The 20253-nt window shown below is 35.6% G+C and overlaps 3 protein-coding genes and 1 long non-coding RNA gene across 4 annotated transcripts; 2 read left to right on the plus strand and 2 right to left on the minus strand.

Annotated features, from left to right (window-relative positions):
- Positions 1-947: 947 nt before the first annotated feature.
- Positions 948-3783, minus strand: LOC105422563 (decapping and exoribonuclease protein-like). The gene is made up of 5 exons (XM_089079598.1): positions 3458-3783; positions 2913-3076; positions 2540-2760; positions 2022-2398; positions 948-1914 (listed from the first exon to the last, which is right to left on the minus strand). Exons 1-5 carry the CDS (start codon positions 3605-3607, stop codon positions 1666-1668), a joined length of 1161 nt encoding a protein of 386 aa, XP_088935724.1. The 5' UTR covers positions 3608-3783; the 3' UTR covers positions 948-1665.
- Positions 3784-4728: 945 nt separating this feature from the next.
- On the plus strand, positions 4729-7511 carry mst (misato mitochondrial distribution and morphology regulator). Its single transcript, XM_011631874.3, has 5 exons — positions 4729-4963; positions 5048-5128; positions 5637-6077; positions 6156-6960; positions 7045-7511. The coding sequence occupies exons 1-5, from the start codon at positions 4886-4888 to the stop codon at positions 7254-7256; spliced, it is 1617 nt and encodes a 538-aa protein (XP_011630176.2). The 5' UTR covers positions 4729-4885; the 3' UTR covers positions 7257-7511.
- A 145-nt stretch (positions 7512-7656) lies between these two features.
- LOC105422492 (calcium and integrin-binding family member 2) lies at positions 7657-9749 on the plus strand. The gene is made up of 4 exons (XM_011631873.2): positions 7657-7905; positions 7962-8082; positions 8805-8976; positions 9448-9749. Exons 1-4 carry the CDS (start codon positions 7820-7822, stop codon positions 9663-9665), a joined length of 597 nt encoding a protein of 198 aa, XP_011630175.1. The 5' UTR covers positions 7657-7819; the 3' UTR covers positions 9666-9749.
- Positions 9750-14250: 4501 nt separating this feature from the next.
- On the minus strand, positions 14251-18588 carry LOC148936080 (uncharacterized). The gene is made up of 3 exons (XR_016139914.1): positions 18546-18588; positions 15699-15837; positions 14251-15355 (listed from the first exon to the last, which is right to left on the minus strand). It is a non-coding gene; the product is annotated as an uncharacterized LOC148936080 (long non-coding RNA).
- Positions 18589-20253: the final 1665 nt, after the last annotated feature.

The raw sequence follows: 20253 nt of genomic DNA on the forward strand, positions 1-20253 counted from the left end.
AAAATTAAATATACCGTAAGATGTGTAATATATTAGTTTATAGTGAAAAATTATTTTGACTTAGACAAGGCGTTTCTTATTAATTTTTAAATGCTAAAAATGACCACAAGTCAAATTTTTCCAGCATATCAGGTTTTCAACATAATTTTAATATGCGATAAGATCATCATCTCTCTGGAGTACCGGACGTGAGAATTCAAGGATAATTTTATGATAGTCAATGCATACTAAATTGTGAAATAACTACTTGGAAAAGATAATTTAAGTTTGAAGCAGAACTTATTTATGTTTTATATTTTATGAAATTTTTATAGAAGTTGTATATTATTCTAATATGTCATAAATCGAAAATAAAATATAGAATGTTGCTGTTAATAAACTCAGAAATGACTTCAAAATAAATAAATATATTATGCAAAGTTAATATTGTCATTATTATCTTGATTGTTGAAATGTTGAAATTTATGTTCTGGAAAAAGAAATGGATTCAATCTGACAAATTTTAAATGAAATAATCTGACATGTAATAAAATGTTTATTTTATGCAGTAATATAATTAAAGTTACAATGAGTATATGAGGTCAATGCATTTAAGTTTAATTATAAACTTTTATATAGGTAATAAATTGTATAGATAATAAAATAAATTGTCACTATATTTAAGAAATTATTGTATAAAAATTATCATACATAAAACATCTCTGTATTTCGAATAAAGAATTATATTTGTTATTGTATAGACATTATATCTTACAAATTATATGTCTTTTATTACAATTAATATATATATATATATATATATATATATAATATAATAATATATTATATATATATATGTGTATATAAAAAATATATATAATATAATAATATATAATAAATATATATATATATATATATGTATATAAAATATATATAATGCATATACACATATATAAATATATGTAAATGCATATACACATACACGCGCGCGCGCGTATATCTATCCGAATGTTATATATCAATTGACAAACTGTCAGTCAAATCACGTAAAATCAATATCAGCTAATGACTGGCCAACACTTTGTGAATGAATAATGCTGCTCAGGTGCTACGTCTAGAACTACTTTGTCATATCAATAAAAAAAAAGTATATAATTGTATGTTATAATAACAAACATAATTCCTTAAATAATAGATATATATATATGACAGGGATGTTTTACTGATGATTATAATGCAAACATATAATATAATATTATAATATAAAATGTATATTATAATAATGTAGTATATAAAATATATATGTACGCACGCGCGCGTATATTTTGTATATTATGTATTTAGTAATAATATTATTGTAATACTATATATAGAATTATTATAAATGTAAATATATGCATATATGTATAGTAATTATATAACATATAAAGCTTATGTAAGACTTTTTAATTTTGTTAGTCACTTTCGTAAAACCAATGTTGTCCAGAATTTATAGTTTTGGAATTAAACAAAATTAATATTAGATAAAATCAATATTATTTATTATAGTTATGCTGGTAACTATCAATGTAATTATTATAACATTACAATATATTATTACAAAATATATTGCATGTCAAATTTATATATTGCCTTTAACGTATCTTTTATATCTGTGTAGCAGAATACTGCCAAATAAAATTGTCTTTATACAAAAGTTTTTTTTGGGATCTCTATATTTATTGGGAATGATTTTTCTGCTTTGTCAAAAAACCATTGCTTCAAGAAATACGTTTCATTATCAGGAGCTTCTTCACTGTAATTTACAGTATATTTAGCGGATGGTTTCCAATGAAATTTATACATGCACTCAGTATAATCTTTTGTGACAATTTTTTTGACATTATTCAGAAATATCTTGCAAAATATTTTGCATTCATCTACATTACAAGAAGGCTACAAAAAATATTCTCAAATTATTATCTTTTTAAAACTCTTGTCATTTAATTCTTTTAACAAAATTATTGTCTATATATTCTTCTTTCTAATGTAAAATTTTTTACCTTTGAAAGATATGGTAGTTCATGCGTAGAATATTCTTTTATTCTTCTTACTACGCTGTTTCTATCTTTTATTCCACATATAGTTTTGTCTATATTCATCAAGTAGTTCTGACTCCACCACATTAATATTTTTTCAGAAGAGATTATTTCATGCGTGTCACTATTCAAATTATCCATTGGGAGTATTTTCAATTCAATTAATTCGAAACTTTTGCCAATAAGTGTGTCTGTTATAAGCTCTTTTGAAGAAATGCTATGTATGTCTGCCCCATATAATAACGAATAATTATCAAATTTAGTTTTAAACATGCAATAAAATTTATTGCGTTCATTATTTTTTGCATTATGAAATAATGGCTCTGACTTATATGATGGACCTAATAAATAATGTACACATTATTTGATTAAAATAATTATATAAATTAAATAAATAAAAGATTTATTTTTTTTTTATTATATATATTTAAAGGAAATGCAATAGTGATATGATCATTTTCATAGTGATTATATTTTAATACCTGCTATATGTTGCTTAATCTCAGATCTTTCTGAAGTAATTTGTTTCTCTGTCATTGTTTTGTTGACACATTGACGCTTTTTTTTATTTGTATAAAACTCGCATAAATATATTGTACCACGATATTTATTTGCATAAATAATCCATTCGTCATCTGTTATGTACAGGCTACATAATATCCGTTTTAATGCTTCACGATGACAAATAAAATCTACATTTAACCTACTCCATATAAATAAATAAAATATTAATAAATTGAAAATACAATAATTCTTCAGATATAGTGTACAAATATGTTGTATCTATATTCAGTCGTTTCTTAAATACATTAATATTCAATTACATTTTTAAATAATAATAATTTAATAACATACCAACACTCTTTCTGTATTGATAATGGTCTTTCAAGTTGATTAAAATTATCAGATATCCATCTTAATATGTTCTCCCATTTGCTACACGGAATAGATTTGTAATTAGTATCCGGAAAATTTTCCTTGAGATCGAGACCAACAGTACGATAGTCCCAATAATTAGACTAATTAAAAGACATGATCAACACTATATTATTATCAATTAATAATTAGTAGCATTATCATACTAAAAGATTAGTATATATATATATATATACACTAATCTTTTATATAATCTTTTATATACTTTATATATTTTATATATATACTAATATATATATACTAATTTTATATATATATATATATATATATATATAAAAGTTTATTTTAATAGTTGGAAAATACTAATGTATAAATTTGAAAAAGAATAAAAATTTTAATTTTAATATTATATTTTACTGATCATCAAAGGATATTGCGAATATCTTTAGAATATTTCTATAATGTATTTTAGATATTTTGTTGTGTGAGATTACTGAACTGAACTGAAAAATGATTCATGTTACCTTTATTTCAGAACTTAAAGGAAAAATGTAGTATCTCAATTGTGATAAATCAGCACGATACTGCGAATTACTGTCAATACTAAAATGTCCAATTAATTCGATTGTTAATGTTGGAATTTCATGTCCAAGACTGTTGATTATAAATGACATCGTGGCTCATATATTATCTCCACAATAATGTAAAAGTTTTGTTGTAATCCTACAAGAAACGAATATTCGATCTTTATGATAATTCTCTTATATCGATTTCTTTTAAAAAAATCAATTCCTAAATATCACATGTCAAAAGAAGAAACTTATGAGACAAAGAAATTTTTAGAACTACTTTATAGATATGTAGAGACAATAAATGAATTTGACATAATAAATAAACAATTGATGATATTGAAGGCATTATTGTATACAAAGATAAATATATTATTGCAAAAATGTTATAAATCTTGGTGAAAATAACATAATGATAAAGCATTTTGTTAATTTTCAATTGTTTATGACTTGTTTATTGCTTTCTTTTAGTTACAATTTATGACAATTTTCAATATACAAAAGGCTTCAGAAAGTAATACAAGTTTGACATGTAAAATTAGTTTACAAATTCAATTATGATAATTTATAATTACTGATCTAATATATATATATATATATATATATATATTTATATTTATTATTATATTATTTTTTTTTAATTTCTATTTCTTATTATTTGCTGATTTATTGACTCTATTTAAATACATCTTTAGAGAACTAAATATTAATTAATTTTTAAAATTAAATTTAATTAACTTTAATTTATTATTTAATAATGATTTAATTAATAATAATGAATAATGACACACTAATCAATAAGCTATAAGTGTTTTTTTTTTTTAAAGTTATTAATATTTTTATAAGAATAATATAATGATGTAATAATTTGTATTATTGTAGTTAATAAATCAAGATTTTTATTTTTATCTTAAATTTTATTCGCAATTTTATTAAATAAAAATTTAATTATAAAACGATATATTTTAGCTCTCATTTAAAAAATAATCGCAATTCAACTTGCATCGATATTGCACTATTTCGATTATCGATCTTGCGGAATGATGACTATTTCAGTAGAACCAACAGGACGCAGCCAATTTGATTAGGTATCAAATAGAAATTTCAGAAGATTGAAAAACTTTCTAGAGACTCTATAAATTGTTTAGGCAACCACCAATCAGCGACAGTTTAACTTGTTTGTAAATCGCTCCAAACTTTCCTAGGGATAGAAGTTACATGATTGGTACCTTGAAGATTTCAAATATCTTTCTTTGAAAACGAGATTTGTTTGATGACATACGGTTGATGCATGCGTAGAAGATAACCTTACAGTCGGTCTTTTCACACTTGATTAAATATTATTTATTATTCTACGAAAAACAAAATATAAAATTGAGAAACATGACAACACGAGAAATCTTGACCATTCAATTGGGTCATTATTCAAATTTTATTGGCACGCATTGGTGGAATTTACAGGTGTCAATTAATATATTTTTGTTTTTAACATTTCTCTGCATCTAAAGATTTATTATGATATATCGCAATATATTTATTTCGCAGGAATCTAATTTTACATATGATCCGAAAAATCCGTCCGAAGTGAATCATGATGTGCTGTATAAAGAAGGTGAAAACATGCGAGTAAGTGTAGTTGTAAAAATAAAGATTATTTGTCCTGAAGAAACTCTACAGTTTTTTAGAGATAGACAACAAAATGTATATTGGTTTTCTTTCTAAAAGTATATTTAGTAAGAGTTTAAAATTACATTTAAATTAATACAGATTTAAATCTTGATGATTTTACAGCAATAATTTTCTTTATTTTTTTTTAAATATATTTAAATATATTTCTTATATGTACAGTGTAGTCAAAAGATATTTAGTCTGCTACACACAAAATATAAATTTAAAGAAATAAATGGTCGAGTTATTGTACATCATTTTTTCCAAAAGACAATTGTTTTAATTGGAAATAGATTATTTAAATTATTATGTAAAATTGTATATCCAAAAGTATTATTACAGATAATATATTAAAATATAAAACAGTAATTACTGTTATAAAACAGTAAAATTATAAAATAGTACATAAAATTATAAAACAGTATATAAAATTATAAAACAGTACTACTGGACAGTTATATTTCAGAGGCAAGTTATGTTTACACCAAGATTGTTAGTAGCAGATTTAAAAGGAGCATTGGGATATCTGAATGAACGAGGTACTTTATATGATACAGAATCTTCAGATTATCAGCTTCTATGGGATAATACAAAATTAGAAATTACCAATGCTGAACGTAGTTCTAAACCACCTTTTATCCAGAGTTTAAATGAACCCGATAAAGCTGTGGGTCCAGATGCTTATAATTTTGAAAGTGATGTGACGTCATGGGTCGACTATATCTTACCATTGTATCATCCCAGAACAGTAACAATTATCAAAGAATATTCACACAATTGTACACAACGACCATTTAATATATTCACATATGGTCGTGATTTATGGAATACAGAACAATTTTCGGGTGATTTTTCGGACAAAATAAGATCTTATGTAGAAGAGTGTGATTTAATGCAAGGATTTCAGGTACACACTTGCATTCAGGTATATATTGCATATTATTTTGTAATATGATATTGCTAATGTAAAATATCATAAAAATAGGTACTTATGGATTGTACTGATGGCTTTGCTGGTCTTGGAACATCTTGCATTCAACATCTGCGCGATGAGTATGGAAAGAATATTTTGGCATTTCCATGTCTGGACTTCAATAATGCTGAGCCTAGTGCATCCGACTTAGTTAAAGTCGTCAATACGGCATTATGCTGGCAATATGTGGGAGAGCACTCGTCACTTTACAGTCCTCTTTCATGTGGACAAGTTGGTTGGCCATTTGCCTCCGATTCACGCAAATTCGATAACATAACGTACAATCCAGAATTGAAATATCACAGTAGCGCGATATTAGCAACTGCCTTGGATACGTTAACTTTAAGATACAGAACTAAAAAGTATCCGAGCGCCAGCTTATCTGATTTGTGTGCTGATTTAAACAAGTTAGGTCGTAAAGCTGCGGCAACTAGTCTTAGCTTGCCATTTCCCATGAAGATGAAAATGGATTTAATAGATGTATTGGATGAATTCGAAGGATCTTTATGGACAAGCTTGACACCGAGCTGTGACATCTCGATGGATAATAATATGCAAAGTATAGCGTTACGGGGAATTCCCGAAAATAGAATAAAACGACCTATTCACAAAGCTAGCAAACAGATGTCCAAACCGGCATACAGATGCTCTAGCGTACACGAAATGATGACGCTGTATTTGGCGTGTACATGTCATGCGTCAGCTACATATTTATCCAATGTCGAGGCACCGCTGAAAATTTCTTTACCATATCCAAAGATTTTTAATAATAACGTAACTGAGGATGGAAATATCGCGGACTGGCCCATAGGAACTAGTACGTCTTTTATTAACATAAAAAACTAATACAGGAAATAATTCGAGATAGAGCAATAATAATTCAGTTCATTGTTTCTTTCAGATGTAAACTCGGTTGCAGTAATGGCTGGAATGCATAGCGGCAGTCATGTCGCGACAATGTACGAATCTCTGCTTAAACAAACTAAAAGGATAAGAAGTATTAAGAAATTCCATGCCTTTACGGATTCTGGACTGGAAGAAGATGAATTTACGGAATGTGTTCATAATCTGGCTGATTGTAAAGAAGCGTACGAAGATCATTATCTAAGATAATTGTAAATAAAACGTTGGACATAATTTCAATATTTATTGCGATTTATGATTACATTTGTAATATATAAAATTTTTTATAGTTTTACCTTTATAACGCTTATAGATTTAATCTGTATAATAAAGATTAAAATATAACATTCTTATATAATTATATAAATATAATTAATATAATATTAGAGAGAATTTGTGCATATTTGTATTAAAAGAGAAAAATCATTATTGTATAATTAATAAAGTATACAAGTAGGTCGTAAATACTCGTAAATTTAAGTTCGAAACGTCCCTGATGGTGGGAGTGGCGAGACACACCCTGGTTATTAGATTGCACGATTTCGTATCGAACATCGGGGATGTGAAAACAGTCCTCACTGTTCTTCCGCAAATGTAACAGTTCCTTTCAATTTGGTTGAAAAAATCCTTTAATTTCTATTCAAAATTGATTTTTCTACGCTATTTTTAGAAAAAAATCAATATATGTAGTATAAGAAAATTTTTAAGTGAAAATAATATTCTAGGATCTAACGCTTTATACAATAAATAAAAAAAGAGTTAATAAAAGCGTGATGGGAAATAAAGTGGCGACGTTCACCGAGGAACAACTTGAAGATTATCAGGATTGCACATTTTTCACGCGCAAAGAAATCTTGAGGTAATATCTTCTTTTGCATTATTTCACTTTGTTAAAATGCTTTCTATCTTTTCCAGAATATTTAAAAGATTTCGAGAAATAGGAGATCCTGGAATGGTGCCACGTACTATGACGCAGCAAGAAGCATCATCTTTTCGTTTGCCCCTGTCATATTTAGCTCGTATTCCTGAATTGAAGGTTTTATATTTATAAATATTATAATTAGTTTGAATACAAAAAAGTTGAGATATAAACTTTTAAAATATATATATATGTTGTAGAAAATTTTATTATTTTATCGATCGATTTCTTTACTCTTTAAAAAAATATAGATATAATTGTACACAATTATTTTAAATTCATGTTAATATTGTTATTTTAAATTAATATATTAATGTATTTTTCTATTTTAAAATGTATTATTCTATTTTAAAATTAATAAAATTTATCTAAATTTTATATTTAATTGAAAAATATAATACCAGAAAAGAAATAGCACGCGCTACGCACGTCTGAGATTTACTTTAAATTTTATATATATAATTATATTGAATACATAACGCAATTTGTCAGAAAGCATTATGATATATGTTCTAAGATATCTTAAAAATGTCTTAAAGATATCTTTGAGACATTTTTTAAATATATTATTTAAGATTTAATTACTTTATTATAGAAATACATATATTAAAATATTTTTATGTATCTCTTAGAACATACTTTTTATATAATTTATTTGTCATGTAGATGAATATATTATTATATTAAATATTACAAGTAAATTTTTTTAAAATTTATATCCTATTTAGTCTTATCTATTGTTATATACTTAAACTTATCATATATTTTAAATAAACGATCGTCTTCTTACTTTTTTTTATTTTTTTCGAGTTTTCAATAGAGATATTTCTCTCTTTTAGGAAAATCCATTTAGAGAACGGATCTCCGAAGTTTTTACACAACGTCAGGATTCAGGACAATCAACATCTCTCTCCGAAGGAATCTGTTTCGAAGAATTTCTCGAGATGTTATCCGTGTTCTCTGAACAAGCACCGCGAGATTTGAAAGTCTTTTACGCCTTCAAAATTTATGGTATGGACCACCAAGTGAACCAGACGAACGGACAGACGGACGGACGGACGGACAGACGAGCGGATTGTGAAAGAGCCTGGAGGTCGACCTCGCTGTACCAATAGTTGTTCCATGAGATGAGGCGTACATACGGCGCTCAGATACGACATTCATGATGCACAAGAATATTTACACGGAAGAACCGATCGATTTTGCCGCTTTTGATGCAGTCATAATTAAACCCTTGTCAAGCGTATTTTTTTTTTCGTCAATCGTATTTTTATCTCGTCACTTGTTGCTCCTAAGTTTTATATTTATAATATTTTTATAATATCTATAATATTTAAAATGAACCTCTTAAATGAATGAGCATTCTTGATGGAGAGAGGAATTGCCATGAGATCCATTTAGATTTTCTTAAACGGCATTTTCCGATGATCGTTCACGCATCGCTAAACCTTCGTTTATCAATTTGTAATCTTCCGCGAATAGATTTCGACGAGGACGGGGTGTTGGGCCTGGGTGATTTGGAGCGCACCTGTCGGCAGCTGACTCGAGGTGGGCTAAGTGCCGAAGAGGTGGCTACTGTGTGTCGAAAAATTCTGGAGGAGAGCGACATAGACGGCGATGGAGCTCTGTCTTTTCTTGAGTTCGAGCACGTTGTAACCAGAGCCTCCGATTTTATGGCGACTTTTCATATAAGAATATAAATTGTACAATCACATATAGAAAGTATGTACGATATAATATATGTGTTGAATGAATGAATATTACATTTAATTGTTAATTTCAAATCTTAACAGTAGAATTCATTTTTTACTAATCGTATTATTTATTAATATAATTACGAAATATGTTTGACATGTAATATAAGAGAGAAAAAGAGAAAGAGCAAGATAAATAATAAATTTATATCCCCTCTAAGAAAGAAAAACGGAGAAGTAAGTTTCCACATATAACTTCAAAGTTATAATGATTGATAAATAGAGATCAATATAAAAATGAAGATTAAATAGTAAGCAAAAAACTGATGTGTGATTTGAAAATTATACCGTGCAACAGTTGATTAACAAATACTATGAAATTATGAGCTCGAAAATTATCTCTCTTTCGTTTCATTTCAGTTCACGCTTCGTGCAATGTAATTAATGACCATTTGCTCACTTTTGCTCTACTTTAATGAAGATTACCGACTTTTTAGCCGAGTCTTCCAACACACTGAGTTTATATATCCATAGTCGTAGAGAGAAAGATTAAACAAAGATCGGCCGAAACAGAAAAGATCAGTAAGTCATCAAGAATAATAAAACGTGTCGCGAAGAAACGCGTCGGAGAGCCTGGAACAATTTCTTGATCCGCGACATTCTGAGATCATCGGGTTAATTTAACGTTGTAAACGCGAGAAAAATTGACAAGAGGTAATTTGCATAAACGCGTTTGCGAATCCGCAGATCTCGACGGCGCGCCTATGGGCCGCATGCATAACGAAGTTAATATCTTTCGTCATTAGTTGCCCACTGATTGCGGACTCGCGGAAAAAGTATCGCTGCTCAAGCATCGTTGGGTCCTATAAAGTACTCTTAACGCGTCACTTCGCCGACAACACGGGCAGACCGGTAAGCCTTCCGGGTTGTATTCGACGGATTGTCGCTCCTTCGAGACGCGCGGAAGCGGAATGAAAATGTAATAACTGCGAAACTACTCGGTCGTCGCAAATTGCGATTCTCGGACGCTGTCAGCGACGAGCGATGTTCTTAATGACGATGTTTCCTGCCGACGCGTGAACCTCTGCGAGGTATATAACGATAGACGAAATCGCCCGGGGATCCTTGGGTGAAATACCGCGGATGAGACTTTCGCAAACTCACCGAGGTAATTATTAGCTCGATAGACGTTCGGCTGGGACGCTGGGATGTATCGGGTGTATCAAAAGTCGCGTCTCTCCTCGGTGACGAGGCTTACTTATCGATCTCTTTCACCGCGAGCGGATTTCGCGGAGGCTCGCTTTTTAATCGCATTCCTCTCGAAAAACCAGTTCGCGGACCTCGAAAACGCGATTGTGCCGCGCCATGACCCGGTGGTGCGCGCAACTTTTGAGACATCCTGTACAGCACTTTGTACGCGTTGCAGATATACCTTCTTGCGCTCTCACATAAGTTGCCCCTGTTGAGCAATAATGAGCGATGGTGGGCAAGTAACCAGGCTATTCATTCTTGCCCCAGACAGGAATCCCTCCCGGCGACGCGGAGGGAGGCTCTCGCGATTTCACGACTACGTTAATTTATACGAGAGACAAGAGAGACATAGGCGTCTCCCCCCTTCTCCCCCCCCCCCTCCGCGAGATCGAGTGGAGGCCGCGGAGGGCGGAAGAGCGCGCGCGTGTGTAACACGTTGCATTTCGTTCTCCATTATTTTCGCGATGTACGCCTGGTTCGCGCGACCGGCAAACCGTGGCGGCGCGTTTACGCAATCGTATCTGCCGATTTCCAAAGGTTATTCGGAGCTGTTCGAATGGCTCGCGTGTAGAATACCGCACGATTCTTGCGCGTCTCGGACGCCCGTGGTCGCGGCGGCGCTCGGCGCTCGAATAATGAAATACCGCGCGTGAGAAGCATAGCGATCTTTTTCGGTTAATTGCAATTAAGTTGTTAATCGATTTTTGCGATGTATCTTACGGGAGAATGAGCCGTGCGAAACATTTCGATTCGGATAATATATATAATTCGCGTGCCGTACGTATGATATAATTAAAACGCAAGTCGCCTCGATGCCATGTATATTTTGTCGTGTAATGCGTTTTGAAGAAAAATATTCATAAAATTTTTTGTCCATAGTGAAACCACCATCGTTTGGGCAAAAATAAATCAATTTCCTACAAAAAAAAAAAAAAGAAAATGGTAAAGGATTCTATGTGCCATTCTGCCATGCCGATGGATTCTGAGCTGCAAGAAGATTTTCGCAAAATCCCATCGTTTCTTCCGCGCGTTTTCAGCCTCCTCGAATGATGAGTTGCGCACGCACACGTGAGCGTCTTGCGTATTCGTTGGCACGTCCTGTCGCCCCTTTGGACTTCCCCTGTCGGACCAGACCCCCCCCGGTTCCCTTCGACTGACCGACCGGGCCCTGGTAGTCCAGGCGAGGCCATGGTCCGGTCGTCTTAAAAAGCGGTCGAAATCGGAGATACCGCCCTGTGGCACAGCCGGTTATAGTCGGCCGCGCGGTAACTAACCGAGTCTCGAGACCAAGGCCATCCGGTTACTTCCCGGCCCCTACTTCGGCGGGCCCCCGCCGTTCCACCGTCCCGCCGTTCCACCGTCCACTCGTCCTCCCGGCGGGTCGCGGAGTGGCCCTCGAGGCCCCGCGAAGGCTTTCTCCCGCTTCCCCCTCGACGCGGATCCTCCGCCGCTCTCCGTTGAGGAAACCCGGCTCTCTCGAGAGGCTTCCCCTTCGCGGGGCCCACAGCCAACCGCCTTCCATGCCGCGGTATCCGAGGTATTCTTGGACCTCCTCGACGCGGCTTGTCGCGACGGGTCCGCGCGGAGGGACCCCGCATAGCCTCCCGCCTCCCCCTTTTTCCCTCCGAGCGGAGGCGAGACGAGACGAGAAGCCGGAGAAGAGGAATGAGAAGGCAAAGATCGCGGGTGGACGGCGACGAAGAGAAGAAAGAAGAGAGGTTAAGGAGAAGAAGGAGGAGGAGGATAAGGAGGAGGAGGAGGAGGAAGAGGAGATGAAGAAGAAGAAGAAGAAGCAGAAGAAATGAGCGGTGCCGGGCAACGTAGGTAGAGGGAGGGAGGGAGAGAGGGAGGGAGGGAGAGAGGAAAACACACCGGTGGTGAAGCCGGTGGTGGTGCACGATGATGGAGGCGGTTGAGGAGGGCAGATTTGAACTCAACTTTTATGGCGCCCTGGCGTGGGCGAGCTCTCGCGCGCGAGATCTCTGGAACTTTCTTTGGTACCTCAACCCGAAGGTCTAGCGATGACACTAATCGGGTGGAAATTTGGCGGTCACGGAAAGGCGTCCGAGCCGCGTGGGTGGCTCAGTAAATAGATAGATCGGTGTACCGAATCTGTTGCCGGGCGGCACGGACCTTGAAGATCAGAGGGTGTCGCTCGAGAATTATTAACGTTTTGTTCTCGCGTGACACGGCGATGTTGAGCTTCATCATTTGAGTCTGAGAGATTTTATCCGATCGCCGTGTCGCGCACATTATTTGGAAGCCGGCTACGTATAATTCCAAGTGAATGATGATGCGAGCCGATAATGACTCGTTGATGCCGAAAGATTTTATCCGATTGGTAGGCAGCGATCGTACGCTATTACTCGAAGTCAACAATGCGTAAAATTATAATGATATTTTTTTCAGGACAATTAGACAATTTAACTAGTATAGGAAAACCTTGATAAAAAATGAAATCTATCTAGCTATCTAAGTGGAATAAGTTTGTATGTGACTTCGCGACCTTGAGAGGCGTCTTATGTGCAGTCACCGCAGACTACCGTTTCGCGGTAATATTATTCAGAGTTAATATTAATACACGGGGCTCGGAAATAATGGCGCTCTCTCGCGCGAACTAGGCGTGAGACGCGGTCATGTCTCCCGATGGTATCTGCTAATTACGTTAACTGTATTGCCACGTAGTCGCACATTAGTCGCAACCGCTTTACGTCGAATGGTATTATCATTCATGTGCCGTTAAGGGAAACTCATATTAGCGTGAATTTTTACCACGTCAGTCGACATTGTAACGCGAGTTCATCGCGATCGACTGCCCGGCAATAATTATGTAAGCACTCGCATTAGTCGTATATCGTGCGAGCATCATCCGATAATGGCGTTTTATAGTTAATTAAGCTCAATTTGTCATTAGACTCGTCTCAAATTTACAGATAAAAAAAAATTGTCGGTATGACCACAAGCGAGGTTTCATCAATGTAAATTGTTCATGATAATCCTTAAATTTTTATCCAAAGTATCTGAGGATCTTGAACCTCCCGAAACCGGACCTAGATATCTTCTGCTACTCTTTCTCAATCCTCCTTTTCAGGCTCGCTTCACCTTCTCCTTCATACCGGTCTGCTATTCGTGGAGCCGGTCTTCACACTCAGAATCAGTCATACGTACTGTGGAAAAGTCGGATACATATCCGTTGTTTTAATCTCAGCTGTTGCGAAATACATTCTGGTAGGAAAAACGAGGAGAAAGTGAGGATGAAAAATCATGGGTGCGTTCTACAAAAAAACGTGCAAGGAACGTAATGATAATCTACTCAACACACTTTATTTAAGGGACATTCTACATTATTTTGGGATTTATTGCAGTCACTAAAGAAAAACTGAAATATCCAAGATGATCACAACTCTGTTACAAAAAATACACAGATGTTTGTCTGTGTGATATTCTATGGATACCTTAAAATATTCAGAAAATATTCAGGTAAGCTCAAAATATATTATAATGTAGCATTCAATATTTTATATATTCTATAAGATATACTCAATAAATTTCAACGTGTTAATTTACATTATCAAGTTGCTTCTCGCCCTGAAAAAATGAATTACAATGTTCACGAAACGTTAGCATTCAACAATATATCATAATACGGATAATATTTGTAAATATATCAATCTTTTTGAAAGTAGTAATCGTGAAAGTAGTAATCGCCTCAAAAGCATTATCAAATTTACATGTTGATGAATGAAAGGGCGAGGATATTTTGTAAGAATGTAAAATTTATTACAATAAAAGTACCGGAGGTACTTTATAGAGCAATTATTGGCAAGATTCATGATATGGCATCGTCTCTATTTGAACATTGTCTGGGTGAAGATGTGCAGCAGACATTCAGCGATGTTCGTACTTCGGCAAGGTTACGTGAGGCGCACGTAGTCGAAATAATATTGGTGCTCTTGTGGGCACATATCGTGGTGGTTCATAAAGAGGCGAGAGCTTGTATATAGGGAACCATCTACCAAAGAGGGGGAGGAAGGGTCTCGAGGAGTCAGTCGGCAACGGAATGTTGCTTGACCAGCCGACCATCTCCCGCCCTCTCCTCCATCGTGAATCCATCGAGAGAGGAAAGGAGAGGAAAGGACCAGGAGAGGAGAGACGCGGGAGAGGAGAGAAGCGGGAGAGAAGAAGACTGGACCAACCGCCTTTGGATTCTAATGGGCTCCATTGGGATGCTCGAATATTCCTTTACTATCGCGGACATCTTCTCGGGGAGATTCGTAATCCGCCATGTATAAAGTCCTTTTTCAATGCTCACCGAAGTACCTGCTGTTGCCCTCGAATTGTTCGCGCGAGATTTACGGGGATAGAGAATCAACTGGAAAATCTTGCAGAAGTCCGGACGTAGGATGCAAAAGCAGCTAATCTCGCGATATTATGATTCTTTAGCTCTGAAAATATTATACACTACCTTGAACTTTGAACTTGGTTTATACAAAAATTTAGTAAAAAAAAACAAGTTTTATTAATCAGTTTAAAATTAAATATATTATATCTGAAAAAAAAAAAATATATATATATATATATCTCGTATTTTATTGAAGATTTCTTTATTTTTTTTTCAAAGCGGATTACAAAAATGTAACAATAAATAAAATAAATTCCGAGCTTTTAAATAAACTATTTTTACTATGTTAATCTGTAATCTTTCGCTTTTCTGTAGCTCCAACACTGCCGACGAGAATACTATCGAATGCAAATTCAATGAGATAACAATCGCGTAGAGCGATGTACCTGCAAAGGGTTTGGTATTGATAAAAGGCGCATGTTTCTTGCATCTCCTACGCAGATTCCACGATAATTTTATATCGCTTTTATTTCCCCGTGGTACCGGGGAGGAACGGCAACTGATTTAGCAGAGTTTAAAGAATTTCTGCAATAAGCGGGCGTTAATAACGATTTTTGCGGTGCATTTTCAGCGCGAGCATGCAAACGAGCAGATTTTTAATTGAGAATCCATTGAGCCGCACACGGCCGGTGCAGAAATATATTATCGTGGGAAGCGACTCTCTCTCTCTCTCTCTCTCTCTCTCTCTCTCTCTCTCTCTCTCTCTCTCTCCTCACGTTGCACCCCGCAGTGCCGGGCCGCGTCTTCGCTAGACGCATTATCTCTCGATACGAACGAGACAAGAACGAAAATGGCAGTGACCTATGAGGCTGTCCGTCGATGATGCGAGAGACTTAATCAAAGGAGATGCACGACTGACACTTTCACAATGGACGCGCGTACGGCCTGCGCCTTCTGCATTAGAAACACCGTTCGGAGCGTCTTCCTCGCGCGCACGTCGCCGAGAAGAAAATTGCTCGAAGAAAATCGTGAGATCGCCGTAATTTCTAGGAAACCGCAGACGTAGAGAAGATATACACGCGCCGGAATTATGTCAACAGTTACGACCGGTTCGCCGTTCATCTTCGCTCCAGGTGCTCGCGACTCGCTCGCGAGAGACGTCTCGTCGAGAAACGATATATACAATATGCAAAGCTACGATTGTCTCAGAAAAATCTGATAATTTGCATAATTTCCAGATCCTTATCGAGGATTTGAGCATGATAAAGATATTAATCTAGAATGGTTTTTTTTTTTTTTTTAATAGCGGGCCGACGATAACTATCGTTCATTATTCTCGATTTGAATTAAGGAGATTTGAAATGTTGCTCCAATTGTAATACGATGAAATAATTGCATTAATATTGTCTTGTAAATTAATACAAATTAGCTTTAATTTTTTATTCTATTTGAATTTTTCTTTTTTCTTCTCTTTTTTTTTTTTTAGCACAAACCAATTTGCCTATTATTGACATAAGTACTTTGAATATAATTTCGTCGCGAGTCACTATTCAAAGAAGTTTCGCAACTGGTCGCGGCTGGCGGATCAGCTTTCTGCTCGAGCAACGCCTAAAATTATTCCGCAAGCGTTCTGTGCATTCGAAAGGCACCATGTCGTCCACGGAATATTACGTGATTTCGGCAAGCAATTTTTGAGCGCGAGACTAGGGGCAGTTCTCTAATATGATAATACGGCAGCGTACAAACAGAATGATAACAATAACTGTTGGTTATCATAAATATTCAAAGTGTATCACGTGATATGTTGTGTACTTGATATAAAATGCCAAGAATATTCTAAACAATGATAAGACTCTTATTTTAAAAAATATTTGATTTTTCAATAATTTATAAGAAAAATAGATATGCTCTTAAATTTATTTTTTGCCACAGAATGAGTATTTTTTGTCCCATTGGTACACCTGAAATCCGATATCAATTTGTATGCTTAAGCATTTTAAGCCTTCTTGGTATTATTATCTTTTCTATATACAAAATTTCTTAAAGATAGAAATAATCTTATTCGTCCATCTATATGGATCTATAAATAATATGTCGCAATTTTAATCTTTCATGTGTCTCTTTTGAACAAATTGTATCATTAGACGATAGAAAATTTTTTAATTTTATTCTTATATATTATTTTAGTCTTGTCTGAACACCGAATTGCCTATAATTATACCAATAGAAGTAAATTAAGAATATATGAAAAATTGTATGTCGAACATTTGGTGAAGGAATATATGGACGGACGAGTGCTTCGATAAAGCGCGAGACATTGGTATGTTTTCATCCTTAGCGCGATCGATTTGGAAAACAATATTTTCGCTTGTCACTTTCGCTGGTTTTTGCGAAGACGAACTATCGTCTCGCGACTCGACGAGCGAGCCTCCCATAAGCAGGCGTGACAAACGCGGACAGCCGTGCCAATTATTTGCACAACAACTCACGTTCCCGCGGTCAACACGTGCGCCACGCGCAGACGTCATCGTCTCTTCTTTCTCATCGACGTTTGCCGTCAACGAAAATTCTCGAAGCAAGTGGCCTTCTTACGCCGGAAGGTCTTGAAAATTTTCCGAGAGTTCTTGAAAACCGATAGAAAACGCTCCAAGTGGAAAAACTAATACATTCTTCTTTTATTTTTTTAAGCGATAATGTATAGAAAGTTGCACATACGAACTTTGACTTTTACGCATCGCGATCTACATTCTCTTAAGAAGCTGATGTAACTTCTCCATAATGCGCTCCGTAATGCCTATCCTTCCCTCCTCCTCCTCCTCCTCCTCCTCCTCCTCCCCCCCCCCCCCCTCGCCCACGGCAGTGTTCGTTTAATCTCGAAATCGAGAACCGGTAGAAATCGATGATCTGGAAAGTTTCTGGTTTGCTCAAATAGTGCACGGACAACGACGATGATGTAAACGATGTAGAGTCTTCGGGCAAGAAACGAGACATGGACGCGAGACGAGACGAGACGAGACGAGACGAGAAGCCGTATGTCGTCGCGGCTCGTCGTGAGCCGGCGTATTCCTTTTCGCGGCAGTAAAATGGAAGGCAATGAATTACCCAGCGTGGCTACTAATCGAAGAATCTTAACCACGGTATTCCCGTGGCCGTAGCTATTGCGGGGCACTTACGGGTCCGTAATATTGTTACGGAGAGTCGGATGCTGCCCGCGCCCCATAGGCAGAGAGAGAGAGAGAGAGAGACACTGATTAATGCGAGCGCGCCCGAACACGGCACGGCGCTATTATTACCGGATTGCAAAAACCAGTTATCGAACGATATGCATAATTGTCCTCTCACGCGAGCGAGCAGCGATTTGTCGCAATGTCAATCTCGATGTCGCGAGCGGATCTCGATATACAACGCCGCTCTACATCTCGATCCTCTCGAGCCGTGGCGCAGATTGAAATCGATCGAATCTCGGACAGTTTGAATTTCCGCGAGAGACGTAGAGAGACGTGCGGAAATGATATCTACGTGGCATCTCTGCATGGCGACGCAAAGATACATTTTTCCGTCTCCTCGAAGACTGTAGAGCTCAGCGAAAACTTTGTGTCAAGATTGTATCTATAATATTGATTAGATTTTCGAAGAAACACTTTCCTTATCCCCATTCGCAAGGTACGTCGAACTGTGATACAAAACAGATTTTATCGCTCTTAGGAGTTAACTATCTGTCCGTCTTTATTTATTTAGAAAGAAAGATAAAGACAGATACATGTTTATCTCGCTTAAAATCAAACTTAGGTACAATCTAACTTAGGTACAATCCTTAAACGGGCAGAAACGAGAGAAAGCCTCGTTAGGAATTTTACCAAATGAATAAATTGCCGGCACTTTGACTATCGACCGATCCGACATCACGTCCGCATAAAATCATCACCCGATATGTCTGCGTGAGTCACATTGTGACTCAAATTTGATCGAGCGCGAATAACTTTTTGAATCCGACGCACCAAACTTTCGAAGTCGAGCGAAATAATTAACGAGAGACGAAAATGTTATTTTTTTCGAAAATTGCTATTTCGTCCGATTGCGAATTCTCACGAAGCGCGAAATCGAAAAGCGTCGAGATCTATGAGAGAAATGGGACAATCATGCCGATTTAACGAAGCACCGTCGAGACTCGTCGAGTGACAGTTGATGGCGGCGATTTAATCAAGACTCCGGCCGTGAGTTACGTTTCTCGAGCACGTGATCGCCAGGTTACATATCCTCTTTCTTACAAAGGGAGATACTGCGCGAACGTATCGCGAACGTAGAGCGAACGCTACCGTTAACTCGGTTGCATTGCGCCGATCGACGTGATTAAATTCGAATCGGCGAGACACGTTCCGTTCGGTGAGAGTAAATCTCCCGATTATGCTCGATTGCCGTGTCCACCTCGTCTTTAATCGTCTCGTTTTCGATCGGCGATGCCCTCCATCTGGCTCTTGGTACACTTTATTGGGCGGTTTACCTTCAATCAGGCACTCCAAAAAAATATTTCTCAAAAGGATCCGATTCGATTCATTGTATGTATCTCGAGAGCGCGATTTCGTAGGCATTATTTTTGGCAAAATAATATCCATCAGATATTTTGAAATGAATTTTATGTCTCTTATATTTATCGAGTATGGAATTAAATATAGTTTAAGTTATTTGTTTCATAGACAGATATTAAATAGAGAGATTGTGACACGTGTCGGAAGATTAAAAAAGTACAATGAAGAAGATACACGTTCTAGAAAAATAAAAAAATATCTAATAGTGCATAATTTCAAATTAAAATGAGAGCTCTAAATTACAACATTGTATAACGAGATCGCTGAGCGAGACGACAACTCGTCTTCTTCCCATTCTTCTCATTTTTTTTATCTCTTGAACCGCGGCTAGATAAAAAGTTCGCAAAAAGATGTCTCTTCTGCAAATAGCTCGGTTTTGGCTTAACCGCGTGATGAAGGAGCTCGTCTCTTAATC

This window comes from Pogonomyrmex barbatus, unplaced genomic scaffold (genome assembly GCF_055798465.1).
Source record: "Pogonomyrmex barbatus isolate J1 unplaced genomic scaffold, ASM5579846v1 scaffold3, whole genome shotgun sequence".
In the NCBI taxonomy this organism is placed as follows: domain Eukaryota; kingdom Metazoa; phylum Arthropoda; class Insecta; order Hymenoptera; family Formicidae; genus Pogonomyrmex; species Pogonomyrmex barbatus.